Source organism: Salvelinus sp. IW2-2015, linkage group LG14, assembly GCF_002910315.2.
Source record: "Salvelinus sp. IW2-2015 linkage group LG14, ASM291031v2, whole genome shotgun sequence".
Taxonomy (NCBI): domain Eukaryota; kingdom Metazoa; phylum Chordata; class Actinopteri; order Salmoniformes; family Salmonidae; genus Salvelinus; species Salvelinus sp. IW2-2015.
Genome location: NC_036854.1, coordinates 23637524 through 23652960, shown reverse-complemented (window position 1 = coordinate 23652960; position 15437 = coordinate 23637524). Strand labels below are relative to the sequence as shown.

General features: G+C 45.5%; 1 protein-coding gene across 1 annotated transcript; it reads right to left on the bottom strand.

The window, feature by feature from the left end:
* LOC111972723 (uncharacterized) lies at positions 1–12417 on the bottom strand. The gene is made up of 21 exons (XM_023999783.2): positions 12290–12417; positions 12127–12203; positions 7738–7833; positions 7524–7648; positions 7138–7281; positions 6900–6986; positions 6658–6819; positions 6441–6537; positions 5994–6211; positions 5677–5833; positions 5242–5450; positions 4963–5080; positions 4599–4801; positions 4219–4333; positions 3892–4061; positions 3571–3668; positions 3364–3494; positions 2327–2516; positions 437–578; positions 215–332; positions 1–97 (listed from the first exon to the last, which is right to left on the bottom strand). The coding sequence occupies exons 1-21, from the start codon at positions 12310–12312 to the stop codon at positions 27–29; spliced, it is 2751 nt and encodes a 916-aa protein (XP_023855551.1). The 5' UTR covers positions 12313–12417; the 3' UTR covers positions 1–26.
* Between the last annotated feature and the right edge of the window lie 3020 nt (positions 12418–15437).

The window sequence follows — 15437 nt, the reverse complement described above, 5'->3', positions numbered from 1 at the left end:
TAAAAGGAATACTTTTATTACATTTTTTAAACAAAGTTAGACAGAAGAATAGGTCCAGATGAGATCTGCAGATGGCTGATGTCTGCAGCTCTGCGACCTAGAACAAGATCATACAAAGGGTCAGGAGGACAGGATGAAGTTCATACTAATGTGGCTAACATTACAGGGCCATTGGAGGCTAGAAATCTCAAGAGGGGTAGAGTTATGAACATACTTCTTGAGCCAGTTGGTTTGAGAGGCTCTGCGTTCCTAAGGGGGCTTGCACACTGGCCAGAGCAGATGCCATCAGGTTTGGTGGTGTCGCAGAGGACTGCATCACAATGAACAAAGATCTATGGAGAGGAGAGTTATTGTTAATATWTAAACAATTTTTAAAAATGACTCAAGCTAGCGTCACAAAGAATGTAGGCCCTTCAGAGCAACTGGTCTAAATTACCTGTTCTTTCAGGACCGTCCCATCCGTGATGAAGGTGAACATCTTGACTGAGAAGCGTTTGATGTGAGCGGGTACATGAACCCTGGCGTCTGCAACAACTGGATGGAAGACTAGGATGTAGCGGTCATCAAGATTCTCACAACTGAGGGAAACAAAATAGAATACATTTGCTTTAAACGTTAGGCAACAGAACACCAATTTCTTGGTTAAGTTAAGTAGTCCCTCCCTGTTTGGTGTGTAGTGACTGACCCTGGGTTCTAATCATTTTCAGCCTGGCTACCCCTCCACATCACTCCAGCCAAAGGCCAACCGCACAATGGAGTGAGATTGATATAGCAGAAATAATTCAGGGTTCATATAGGTTCATATAAAAATCAGCAACAAAAAAAAAAAAAAAAGTTGTCCTCACTGTCAACTACATTAATTTTCATTAAACTTAATGTGTAAATATTTCTATGAACATAAGATTCAACAACCGAGACAAACTGAACAAGTTCCACAGACATGTGACTAACAGAAATTGAATAATGTGTCCCTGAAGGGGGGGGGGGGGTCAAAAATAGCAGTCAGTATCTGGTGTGGCCACCAGCTGCATTAAGTACTGCATCACCTCATGGACTGCACCAGATTTGCCAGTTCTTGCTGTGAGATGTTACCCCACTCTTCCACCAAGGCACCTGCAAGTTCTGAGACATTTGTGGGGGGGGGGGGGCTAGCCCTCACCCGCCGAGCCAACCGGTCCCAGACGTGCTCAATGGGATCCGTCCTCGTCGCTGGCCATGGCAGAACTGACATTCCCGTCTTGCAGGAAAACACGCACAGAACGAGCAATATGGCATTGTCATGTCAGGATGAGCCTGCAGGAAGGGTACCACATGAGGGAGAAGGATGTCTTCCCTGTAATGCACTGCATTGTCGTCAATCTCACAAGCTCAGTCTGATGATGCTGTGACACCGCCCCAGACCATGACGGCCCCTCCACCGCCAAATCTATCCCGCTCCAGAGTACAGGCCTCAGTGTAACGCTCATTCCGGCGACAATAGACGCGAATCTKACCATCACCCCTGGTGAGACAAAACCGCGACTCGGCAGTGAAGAGCACCCTTTGCCAGTCCTGTCTGATCCAGCGACGGTGGGTTTGTGCCCATAGGCGACGTTGTTGCCGGTGATATCTGGTGAGGATCTGCCTTACAACAGGCCTATTGCAAACACTGAGCACTGATGGAGGGATTGTGCGTTCCTGGTGTAAAATCAGGCAGTGGTTGCCATCCTGTCCCACACGTGTAATGTTTGGATGTACCAATCCTGGGCAGGTGTTACATGTGGTCTGCCACTGCGAGGACGATCAGCTGTCCGTCCTGTCTCCCTGTAGCGCTGTCTTTGGCGTCTCACAGCACGGACATCGCAATTTATTGCCCTGACCATGTTTGCAGTCCTCATGCCTCCTTGCAGCATGCCTAAAGCACGTTCACGCAGATGAGCAGGGACCCTGGGAATCTTTCTTGGTGTTTTCCAGAGTCAGTCGAAAGTCCTCTAGTGGCCTAAGTTTCCATAATGGTCCCCTTAATCGTCTACCGTATGTAAGCGTCTTAACCGTTCCACTGGTGCATGTTCACTAATTGTTTATGGTTCAATGAACAAGCAGGGGAAAGTGTTTAAACCCTTTGCAATGAAGATCTGTGAAGTTATGGATTTTTACAAATTCTTTGAAAGACAGGGTCCTGAAAACGGGACGTTTACTTTTTTGCCCAGTGTGCAGACAAGCAAACTGCTGGCAACAAGAAATTAAGACAAGTAAACCCTTAATGTTTAAATCCTAGTAAATGTCACTTGGTTATCCTGCCCAAGACAAGTCTCCAAGTTTGTATATCAAAAGTCATGCTAGCTACCCGTCCACAATGAGGTCCCAGCTAGGTAGAGTGGTCCTGTCCTCATGTAGAGTTGCCCAGCAGTTCTCCAAGACCAGTGCAAGCCGAGGGTCAGTAGACCGCATCAGCTCCACCTCAAAATACAGAGGCTGTTTCAAGTACTTCACCACTGGGTAGTCCTCAGTTTGGTAGAATAAGTCATAAGAAACATCTGAAAACAGAAATCAAATTGTCACATGAGCCAAATACAAGAGGTATTCTTGTAAGTAATTAAACAATGCAGTTTTAAAAATACCTACTAAAGAAATAAGTAGCAAATAATTAAAGAGCAGCAGTAAAATAACAGCGAGGCTATATACAGATACAGAGTCAATGTACATGGGCAGTGAAGTTGGACTTATTTCCCTCACCAACTTTAAACATCTGCTATCTGAGCAGCTAACCGGTCGCTGCAGCTGTACATAGTCCATCTGTAAACAGCCCACCCAATTTACCTACCTCATCCCCTTACTGTTTTTATTTATTTACTTTTCTGCACACTAGTATCTCTACTTGCACATGATTTCACGTGTTATTCTGCTAAATTGTAATTATTCGCTCCTATGGCCTATTTATTGCCTACCTCCTCATGCCTTTTGCACAACATGTATATAGACTCAATTTTCTCCCTACTGTGTTATTGACTTGTTTACTACATGTGTAACTGTTGTCTGTTCACACTGCTATGCTTTCTTGGCCAGGTCGCAGTTGTAAATGAGAACTTGTTCTCAACTAGCCTACCTGGTTAAATAAAGGTGAAATAAAATAAAAAGTTGAGGTAATACGTACAAGTAGGTAGAGTTATTAAAGTGACTATGCATAGATATAGCAGCAGTGTAAAGGGGGGAATGCAAAAAGTCAGGGCAGCCATGTGATTAGATGTTAATGAACTGGGGAAACGCTGTTGGAAAAATATAGTCTACTTAAGTTTAGGTTCAAGGTAAAAATGTAACCTCAACATTCAGTGAATAGAACACCCATATTCAGACAGGGTTGCACCCAAACTAGTCTAGTTTTACCCTGGGCTTGTCTCATTTGGACCACTAGCTGTCCCACTCCAGGATCAGCCTTAGGGTCGCTGTTCCTTGGCGTAGTACGGAATGCCATGGTCTCAGCGTCGTTGAGCAGGTAGTAGCAGGAGACTGTGTGCCTGAAAGAAGCAGTTAAACCAGTGAGGGATACGCATATGACTGAGGGGCGGTCAAGACCTAGTGGCACATTCTTACCGATAGTCTGGATTGATTAGACCTTTCCTACTTTGATGTTTGCCCATGCTGTGGTGAATGGCGATTTCATTCTCGTACACCATGACATCGTCAAAGAACTACAAAGAGAGGGAAGGCCTATTAGAGCTGCAAACTTATCAGTACAAGTACAGCGTTARACAAGTAATTTACAGTACAGAAAGGTAAAGTCTAGACACCTGGGCCTGTGTCAGCGCAGGAGTGCTAACATAGGCGCAAATAACCCCTGCAATTAAACTGGGTCACAGCTCAGCACTCCTAATCTGAGACACTTTACAACTACGGGCCCAGAAACAGTCTTACTGTTCTGGTGGTGCCACAGGAGTTGAGGTTGAAGGAGAAGAAGGCAAAGCGGTCATTGCTGAAGACAGGTTTACATGACTGGTCACTCAAGGTCAGGTATTCAGGGTTTAGGTTGCGAACAGATTCCACCTTCACTGCCAGTGCAGTCACTGTGCCATTGGAGTAGCACTCTGAAATAAAAGCAAAGTGTTCAACAAAGCAAGTGTAGAAAAGGTAGTGTACCCTTACCCAATTCAACATGCTGTTCTTGTAATATTTAATCAGCTCTTTATAACTTTCTAGTAGTCTTAGTCAAGTATAAAGCATATGACTCAATTTAAAACAAACCAGTCATGGTCAAGGGGAAGTAGCAGGCAAGCGAGAGGTCGTTGAGTTGCCACATGTTAGGGGTCTCCAAGAGCAACAAGTCTACTCTGGCTCTGATAGAGTCAGACTGCACCGTCTTAAAAAAATAATAATAATAATTCAGGGGTAGGCAAGTACAATATAATAGCTGGACAAGATTAAACTGATGGTCAGGAACAGTCACTGCTAATTGGCCACAGAAATGTACAAATCTGGAAACTGGGTCTGACAACCCCTGGCTTATTAGGTAGTTCAATAAAGTCAGCTGATCCACATGAACCACCATTGTGACATACATTTGGCTTACAAGGGTAGTGTAGTGGCATTAGAGCTACAAGTAAACATGAGCCGACAGCTCATACCTCAAAAACTGTATCAGGAGCGGTGTACGGCACTACGATACTGACGTGAGTGCTGTTGTCAGTGGGACTATACAGCTCAATGTCTAGCTCCCTCCATGAACCAGCATGAAGCATCATGATTTGGAAGTTGTCCCCTTGGCTCCCATATTTCACAGAAATGTAGAAATTTTCCTGGTCGCAGAATCCGGTGGTGGTGGGAGGAACTAAAGGGGTAAAGGACAAATTCAGTTCTGTCATGACAAATAATAATCTAATCCTTTAGTTGATCTGAAACACCTGGCTGGGTGCATGTAATATGATGCCTAACATCCTTGAGTCATTCTACTGAAGGGAGCTAGAGGAGATTTAACCCAAGTGGCCTTACCAACATCTTCCAGGGAGGCCTCCAGCTCCACATGGTGGGGGAATGGGATTTGTTCAGGCAGGATGAGCAGACCGAAGACCAGAGGGAGGAAGTAGACAGTTGTCAAGGGATTAGGGTTCTGCAGATTGTGGAAAAATAGCATTACATGTTGGTAGTGTTCTGCATGTCATCTGTTCAAGTACTCTAAACTGAAAATCCCAAAATGTTATTTTACGAGATCTTCTACTGGCATAAATATATTTACAACATTCTACAATCAATTTGACCAAAGGGACTTACATGTTTCAGGACAACTTCATCCGAGAAGGGCACTTGCAGCGAGAAGGTCTTTGAGCTGTTGGCGAAGCGGTGCTCCTGAAAGTCAAAGCCTCTGGCATTGCACTCCGTGACAGTCAGCACCCCAGTAGTGAAAGTAATGTTAATCAGCGCCACATCATGGAGGAAGGTCCCTACGAGGACATTGAACACCTTCTGCTCAGGAACTATGTCTAGAAGACAAAGGGTAGAGGCCAATATGGGTTTAACAGCTACGTTTAATGGGGTGTGTTAATGCACAAAACATTGCAGATAGTAATTGAATTAGAGCCATCAGTGTCATTTTTGTATTAGGGACCAGCAAGCTATGACTTCCTACTTGGGCTAGCACCTGTTTAGACTTTGGGAAACAGTTCAGCACTAAACAGCCTGCCTTTACTACAAATGAAGCAGACTTACTTTCAGTAACATGTGGAGGCCTGGGCATCAGAGGGGTAGTGATGGGAAAGAGGACCTTATATCGCGTGTCAGCCTGTGTGTCCTCTGCCCTCCACAGCAACTCAAGCATGGGTTCAACAGTGTAGGTTATGTGGTATGAATAATCTGGAGCGTGACTCTGCACTCAGAATGAAGTAATAACAAATCAGGTAATTAATGTAATCTTAAGAGGGTTGTGTTCAGTTGGCACCAAACAGATAAATTGACTAGTCCAATATGCTAATTAACCRTGACAAATTGTTAGTTGTGCTGTAATGAACATGTAAGTCATGTCAGACCTTGTAGTAGCCATCAGGTGACTCCACAGGAAGCTCAATGACAACATGAGACTCTGTGATTGACAGCTTGTAGCGTCTGATGGCCATCATGGTTTTGTCCAACCTCTGGCCATCGATGCCCATGTGAGTCTCCAGGATCTTGACGGCGCTAGAGCTCAGCGTGGGGATGCGGCGAGGCACGTACCAGGTGATCACCTCATCAGTGAAGATCAAGCCACCTGCAGAGGAACCAAATGAGCAATTCCATAGGCACATTGATTAGTGATCCGCAATGCTAAGTTACCCCAGCTCAGTGGTGAAGCTGCCAATACAACTAATCAAGGGGGTTCACCAATCAGTTCAGTCAGGTGTGATCAATGAAGCTGGGACAACACCTATGCTACAGCAGTACTCCAAGCAGGAATGAAAACATAGTGAGAGTCCCATTTAAACAGCATATACACATACCTGTAGGACAGACAGCAGTCGAAACCATGATGGCCAACCTGCGAACCTGCTTGTAGTARGTGGACACACTGAAGACCTCCATGGGAACTCCTGCCACCTGGGGAGAGAAGGACAATGATCCTTCTACATGACAGGCGTATTCTAGCCAATAAATGTCTGCCATGTTAACAGGGAAGTGATACACCAGGATGCAGAAGATGCTTGGGCAGACGCTCACTTCTTCAGCGTAGGTCTCCGGCATGTTGTAGGGGCTTCGCAACACCAGTCTTGTTGGGGTAGTCATTGCACCGTAGCCAGCTCGGTGAGCATCCTTCAGCACCATGACCTTCGAGTCAGGGGTGTGGAATGTCATCTTCCAGATGCTGTTTGGCGCAACGGCCTGCCAAGGGAAAATAGCATCTCAGTTTAGAGAAGTCATTCATGCCAGGTGTATAAAAACAATCTATTCATGAGACATACGTCAGGGATGGAATCCTGCCAGGTCTCTTGAACTTCCTGGCCATCCATGGTGACTGGGACTTCTGGAGTGACCATGAGGGTTGACACCTAAGGGACAGAGCAAGTCGCCGAAGCGTGCTCAGTAAATTCTAACCCAACCATTACCTGCCAGCACCCCCCCCCCCCAMYCCMMMTSYACTGTAAAGCCATGTATTGATATGGCCACCTGAAAATCTAGGGATGATCAGGATTGCCTCACCTCCATGTAGTTCCTGTCACAGAGAATTTCCCGGGACGCCCAGCGGGAGTAGCTGCATGTCTCGGTCACGTCATGCTGGACCGGCTTTGACAGGCCATCGCCATACATTTGGAATCGCAGGCCAAGGTTAAATGTCTCATCCGCCTATGGAACAAATTTAGTACTGGGTCAAGTTCATTATGCACTAAACATAACTGKCTGAAACAAGGGTTGACTACCTAGAACGCTGGTAGTGTTGCAAGAGCTTTTGACATTAGTTTCCCTAAATGAATACACATTAGTGACTCAAGGAGTTAACAGACACGAGATAACCAGCTTGACAAAGGACCAGATCAAGAAGCCCCATAGTTGTCATTTGTGAACCTAAATGTCCCTTTAAGATTTACCTGGTTGTCAACATAACAGCCCAACAAGGACACAAAGACTTTAGTGTTCCCCCAAGGGTCAGAGTCCATGCTGTATCCACACTGGGCAGCCAAGGTGGGCGACAACGGTATAATGTCAGTGCCATCTGAAAGCACAGTGGTGGATAAGAGCAGAGCAGATTTGAGAGGAACGTTTACATAAACGTGGAGATTCTTCTGTACTCAATCTACTCACTGATGGCAGCAATTTCTAGCTGGCTCCCCACAGCCAGAGCTTCGTCCAATGTTATCCTCACGATATTCCAAAGGCACTTAGACCTCAAACCACCATCTGTTTGGAGAGAAGGTGCCAGTAAGTCATATTGATCAGTGGTAAGTAGGTACAGATACAATACAGGCAAAAATTACACAACTTAGATAATTTGGCGTAGCAGTCGGATGTCTGTTTAGTTTGTCTTGTCCCGTGCATATCACTTATTCTTCGTATACATTTTTAATCTCAATCTACAGACATGCTCTCCTGCAACCCACCTCACCCAATGTGGTATGGATCTAATATTATTTTATACTTTAGAACCGGAACCCCCTTCAGAAGCTAGCCAGCTAACAGCTAGTAGTCAGTTAGCCACTGCTAGCGGTCATTACCATTGACTCAGACATCTGCCAAGCCTCAGCCCGGTCAAYTCCTGCCCGTCTGCAGAGCGCAATATCAACCCAGAGCATACCAGACTGCTTTATCTCTACCACAACTCCAGATTCCTACTGCAAGCTCTGAACTTTTACTCCAGATCATCGCAGCTAGCTAGCTGCTATCTGAGTGGCTACTCCTGGCTAACGTCTGTCCTGGAGCTAGCCTCGAGCTAGGACCCATCTCCCAGCTAGCCGAAGAGATCCAGACAATTCCTGGGGTTCAGTAACTTTTGCCAATTGACTTGGACCATTTGCTGCCGACACGGAGCTCCGCCAATCCATCACGACTGGTCTGCCGATGTAACTGTCCGAGGGGGTTACTTCAGACTCTCCCGTTGCGACATCCGAGGCCCATCTACTAGCCCCGGCCTGCTAGCTGTCTGAAATCCCCGTGCCTCCAGCTCACCTAGCTACTCACTGGACCCTACGATCACTTGGCTACACATACCTCTCCCTAATGTCAAGATGGCTTGTCTACTGCCGTTTTGGTTAGTCTTATTTCACTGTAGAGCCTCCAGCCATGATCAATATGCCTTAGCTAGCCCTTTTGTTCCACCCCCCACACGCGGTGACCTCACCTGGCTTWAAAGGTGCATCTAGAGACAAAACCTCTCATCGTCACTCAATGACTAGGCTTACCTCCACTGTAGTCACATCCTACCACACCCTTGTCGGTACATTATGCCTTGAATCTATTCTACCGCGCCCAGAAATCTGCTCCTTTTACTCTGTTCCGAACGCACTAGACGACCAGTTTTTGGCCTTCAGCCATACTCTTATCCTACTCCTACGGTGATGTAGATGTTAACCAAGAAGGCCCTGCAGCCCCCAGCATCACTCCCCTTCCCCAGGCGTTCTCATTTGTTGACTTCTGTAACCGTAAAAGCATTGTTTCATGCATGTTAACATTAGAAGCCTCAAGTTKATTTACTCACTGCTTTAGCACACTCCGCTAACCCGTATGTCCTAGCCGTGTCTGAATCCTGGCTTAGGAAGGCCACCAAAAATGTCCATCACTAACTATAACATTTCCGACAAGATAGAACTGCCAAAGGTGGCAGAGTTGAAAACTACTGCAGAGATAGCATGACAGAACTCTGCAGGCTATCCAGGTCTGTGCCCAAACAAGTCAAGCTTCTACTTTTAAAAAAAACAGCACCTTTCCAGAAACAAGTTTCTCACCGTTGCTGCTTGTTATAGACCACCTTCAGCGCCCAGCTGGTCCCTGGACACCATATGTGAATTGATCACCCCCCATCCATCTTCAGAGTTCGTACGGTTAGGTGACCTTAGCTGGGACATGCTCAACATCCCGGCCACCCTACAATATAAGCTAGATGCCCTCAATCTCAAACAAATTATCAATGAACCTACCAGGTACAACCCCAAATCCTTGAACACRGGCAACCTCATAGATATCATCCTTACCAGCTTGCAATCTAAATACACCTCTGCTGTCTTCAACCAGGATCTCAGTGATCACTGCCTCATTGCTTGTGTGCATAATAGGTCCACGGTCAAACAAAAACCCATCACTGTCAAACGCTCGCTAAAACACTTCAGCGAGCAGGCCTTTCTAATCGACCTGGCCCGGGTATCCTGGAAGGATATTGACCTCATCCCGCCAGTAGAGGATGCCTGGTTGCTCTTCAAAAGGGCTTTCCTCAACATTTTAAATAAGCATGCCCCATTCTAAAAATGTAGAACTAAGACCAGTTATAACACTTAGTTCACCCCAGACTTGACTGCCCTTGACCAGCACAAAAACATTATGTGGCGTTCTGCATTAGCATCAAATAGCCCCCGCGATATGCAGCTTTTCAGGGAAGTCAGGAACCAATATACTCAGTCGGTTAGGAACGCTAAGGCTAGCTTTTTCAAACAGAAACTTGCTTCCTGTAGCACTAACACCAAAAAAGTTCTGGGACACTAAAGTCAATGGAGATTAAGAGCACCTCCTCCCAGCTCCCCACTGCACTGAGGATAGAAAACACTCACCACCGATAAAGCTACGATTATTGATCATATCAATATGCATTCCTCTACAGCTGGCCATGCTTTCTACCTGGCAACTCCTACCCCGGCCAACACCTCAGCACCCCCTGCAGCAACTTGCCCAAACCCCCACCSACTTCTCCTTCACCCAAAACCAGACAGCCAATGTTATGAAAGAGCTGCAAATTCTGGATCCCTACAAAATCAGCTGGGCTATACAATATGGACCTCAAATTATCTGCCAAAATTGTTGCAACCCCTATTACTAGCCTATTTAACCTCTTTGGTATCGTCTGAGATCCCCAAAGACTGGAAAGCTGCCGCAGTCATCCCCCTCYTCAAAGGGGGAGACACGCGACCAAAACTGTTATAGATCTATATCCATCCGGTCCTGACTTTCTAAAATCTTCAAAAGCCAAGTTAACAAACAGATGACCAACCATTTCAAATCCCACCGTCGCTTCACTATGCAATCTGTTTTCCGAGCTGGTCATGGGTGCACCTCAGCCATGCTCAAGGTCCTAAACGATATCATAACCGCCATCAATAGAAGACAATACTGTGCAACCGTATTCATCAACCTGGCCAAGGCTTTCGACTCTGTCAATCACCGCATTCTTATTGGCAGACTCAATAGCTTTGGCTTCTCAAATGACTGCCTCACCAACTACTTCTCCGATAGAGTTCAGTGTGTCAAATCAGAGGGCCTGTTGTCCGGACCTCCGGCAGTCTCTGGGGGTGTCACAGGGTTCAGTTCTTAGGCAAACTCTTTTCTCTGTATATAGCAATGATGTCGCTCTTGCTGCTGGTGATTCTCTAATACACCTCTACACAGATGACACCATTCTGTATACTTCTGGCCCTTCTTTGGACACTGTGCTAACAAACCTCCAAACAAGCTTCCTTCCGTGGCATCCAACTGCTTTTAAATGCTAGTAAAACTAAGTGCATGCTCTTCAACCGATTTCTGCCTGCACCTTCCCRTCCGACTAGCATCACTACTCTGGACAGTTCTAACATAAAATATGTGGACAACTACCTAGGTGTTAGGTTAGACTAAACTCTCCTTCCAGACTCACATTAAGCATCTCCAATCCTAAATTAAATCTAGAATCGGCTTCCTATTTCACAACAATGCCTCCTTCACTCATGCTGCCAAACATACCCTCGTAAAATTGCCTATCCTTCCAAGCCTTGACTTCGGCGACGTCATTTACAAAATAGCCTCCAACACTACTCAGCAAATTGGATGCAGTCTATCACAGTGCCACCCGTTTTGTCACCAAAGCCCCATATACTACCCACCACTGCGACCTGTATGCTCTTGTTGGCTGGCCCTCACTACAATATCGTCACCTAACCCACTGGCTCCAGGTCATCTATAAGTCTTTGCTGGGTAAAGCCCTGCCTTATCTCAGCTCACCATAGCAACACCCACCCGTAGCACATGCTCCAGCAGGTATATTGCACTGGTCATGACCAAAACCAACACCTCCTTTCCTTCAAGTTCTCTGCTGCCAAATGACTGGAACATAATGCAAAAATCTCTGAAGCTGGAGTTTTATATCTCCCTCTCTAATTAAGCATCAGTTGTCAGAGCAGCTTACCAATCAATATGTAAACAGCACACCCAACTACCTCACCCTCATATTATCACTTACCCTCTTGCACCCCAGTATCTCTACTTCCACATCATCATCTGCACATCTCACACCAGTGTTAATGCTAAATTGTAATTATTTCACCTCTATGGCCTACCTACATTTGCACAACTGTACATAGATTTTTCTATTGTGTTATTGACTGTACATTTGTTTATGTGCAACTTATTTTTGTCATCCTGCTTTGCTTTATCTCGGTCAGGTCGCAGTTGTAAATGAGAACTTGTGCTCAACTGGCCTACCTGGTTAAATAAATAAAAAAATTAGGTAGCACTAACCTGGATGTGAACTGGGCTTGGAACTAGGCCTCTGGAACAGACCAGAGACTGCAACAGCTAGGAAAATCCATGTCACACTAAGATAAGAATACAAAAATATATAACTCATTAATTTTTCCAGATGTAAAAAGTACACTGCATAAGAAAAGCTCAGAAGACTTACAAACATCCAAAAACATGCATCATGCCAAATCAAAAGGGAGCTTTGGCATGTAGGTGGCCCACCACAGTCAAACAACCAAGCGCAGACCAGCTGTAAACTATACCACTGGAACGAACACGGGAATTGCTGTCTCATGTGGCCCTCCCCAGGTGTTTTATCTGGTAGCCAATCACACTGGCAGCAAGTGRCAGTCATTAGCAATTAACAGCCCACATTCACAGCATGTTAGCAGTAATCAGAGGGCAGAACAGTCGGATAGAAATGTGTTACACAGAACTGACATGCTTCCCTGTCATGTAGAGTAAATGTGTTTGAGTGCCTTGAGTGCCTTCCCTGCATTTATATTTCTGCAAATGTACTTTTTTAATTCCATCTAGCTTATTTTTATTATTCCTTTTATTATTCTTATTATGTCACATTCAACGGTATCAACCACATCAAACATATGGAAACCACATTTGACTCCGTTCCATTAATTCCATTCCAGCCATTACAATGAGCCCGTCCTCCTATAGCTCCTCCCACCAGCCTCCACTGCTCCCTACCTATCTATTCTGTCTGTCTATTCTCCTGAAGCACCACCGCAACACATCATATTTTGCTGCTACAATACGTCGACTTTCCCGGGGAAGCTGTGAAGCGAGCTGTATTTAGCCTATAGTGTGATTGTGTTTGAGTCTGTTATTAAGGATCGGACACTTTAGGAAAAAAATCCCCTAAAATGACATACGCAAATCTAACTGCCTGTAACTCAGGACCTGAAGCAACTATATGCATTTTCTTGATACCATTTGAAAGGAAACACTTTGTAGTTTGTGTAAATTTGAAATTAATGTAGGAGAATATAACACACTAGATGCATTTTCTTGATACCATTTGAAAGGAAACACTTTGTAGTTTGTGTAAATTTGAAATTAATGTAGGAGAATATAACACACTAGATCTGGTAAAAGATAATACAAACACAAAAACATGCATTCCCCCCCCCCAAAAAAAAAATCTGCATTTTTTTGGTTCCAAATGCAAGAGAAAGGCCATACTTTCAGATAGGAGTCTAGTTGTAATATATTTAGATTTTGGCCATCAGATGGAAGCAGTGTGTGTCCAAAGTTTCAGACTGATCCAGTGAAGATTTACATTACTGCACAATATGTTGTATCAAGTCTGCCAGGAGTTTGCCAATTGGTCAATTGATACATGTTCAAGTACATAACTATAGAGAACATACAAAAATGCTATGGTCATCACATTTTTTAGTTTACACACTCCCATGAATGTCATACATGATGGATCATTAGCTTATACACTAACTTTCACACATCTAGATGGCCGGGCGGGGTGGGTGTAGAGCCAGAGACAGCAGTGGGGTCAAACTGTAGACCCCAGTTCCTACATTTGAACATAAAATTGATTTTATCAAACAAAAATCATGTGAGCAACTCTCTGCAGAAAGAGTGGTATCGTTGACAAACTGTCTTTCAATATTCAAACTGAGAAAACAGGTGACAGCACTCGATAGTTAGGCCTCCTAGCTGCTGCCGTCCATGTTTATACCGTAAGGCCTGGGTGTCGGAGTGTGAAGTCAAGCGCAGGCAACAGCAGGTGCAATAACCAAATGTTCTTTAATGAACACGGAGAAAACTAGGCCACCCAACTAACACACTGGGTGACCACTTAAACAACCCCAGACACGGGAGGGGGAAACGAAAATAGTACAGCAAACACGATGCACGAAACAAACACCACCACTTACAAACAAACAATCCTGCACAAAGAAACGTGCGGGCCGGCTGACTAAATAAGCCCAACTAATTACACCCTCATACAAAACAGGTGCACCCAATAAACACATAGGGAGGGGGAGAAAAGGATCAGTGGCAGCTAATAGGCCAGTGACGACAACCGCCGTACGCCACCCGAACAGGAAGGAGAGCCTGCCTCGGTCGAAGTCGTGACAATACCATTGGGTTTGCTCCACATGCAGCCAAAACAGCGCTGGTACAACAGACACAATCTATGTCCCAGAAGGGACAAACACAAAAAACTATTTCAGTGAGTTTCTGGAGAGCAATACAATGGTGGCGCCTAGCACTTCAAACTCCCAGTGGAGTTTTCCTTGGCACAATTCACAACCGGGTGACTTTGATCATAGACGCCTCCCTACAGGGATGGGAAGCAGTCTTGAACCAGTCCATGGGTCGATGGTGTATGGTCTGCACCATGGACAACAGCTCACATCAATGTACTGGACCTCAACCACCAGGGAGGATTGAGGTCAATGGCACTGCACCAGGTGTATTGCTCTGAGGGGATGGAGAATCAGGCAGCAGACCTTCTCTCCAGAGGAGGMCCTCTTCCCTCAGACTGGAGGATACATCCCACAGTAGTGGAGATGATCTGTTTCCAATGCAGGAATCAACCCATTGTCCAAGGGTCCAGCAGGCCCACTCGGGGTCAACGCACTATCACACAGATGGCCAAGGAGGCTGCTGTATGCATTTCCACCAATTCCCTTGCTCCCTCAGGTCTTGAGGAAGATGCGTCTCAAAAGCACGTCAGTTCTACTTGTTGCGCCACATTGGCCACAGCATCCTTGATTTTCAGACCTTATACAGCTGACAACCTCCCAACCATGGGAATTCCCTCTTCAAGCGGACCTCCTGTCACAAGCGAATGGCAAGTTTTGGCACCACAAACCTAACATATGAAGTTGTGGTTGTAGCCCCTGAATGTGACTGCCTTGTAGCTGCAAGGTTGCCCTCCTTGGTAATTGATACAGTTCAGGCAGCCAGGGCATCCTCTATGTGAACGCTGTAATCCCACAAGTGGAATGTGTTTAGGAAGTGGTGTGTCGACCATGCAGAACTAGCATCTTCCTGCCCAATTTCTATCATTCTGACTTTCCTCCAGGAGCTTATGGCTGAAGGGAAGTCCTCATCTACATTGAAAGTGTATATGGCAGCCATCTCTATGGGTCATGACCAGATTTCGGGTGCATCACCAGGGGCACACCCTCTAGCATCGCAATTCATGAAAGGTGCCCGCAGTCTATGGCCCGCTATGGCTCCTTCAGTACCCTCATGGGCGTTAGATGTTGTTCTACGATCACTTATGAGCCCACTGTTTGAGTCCCTGTCTTCACTTCAGC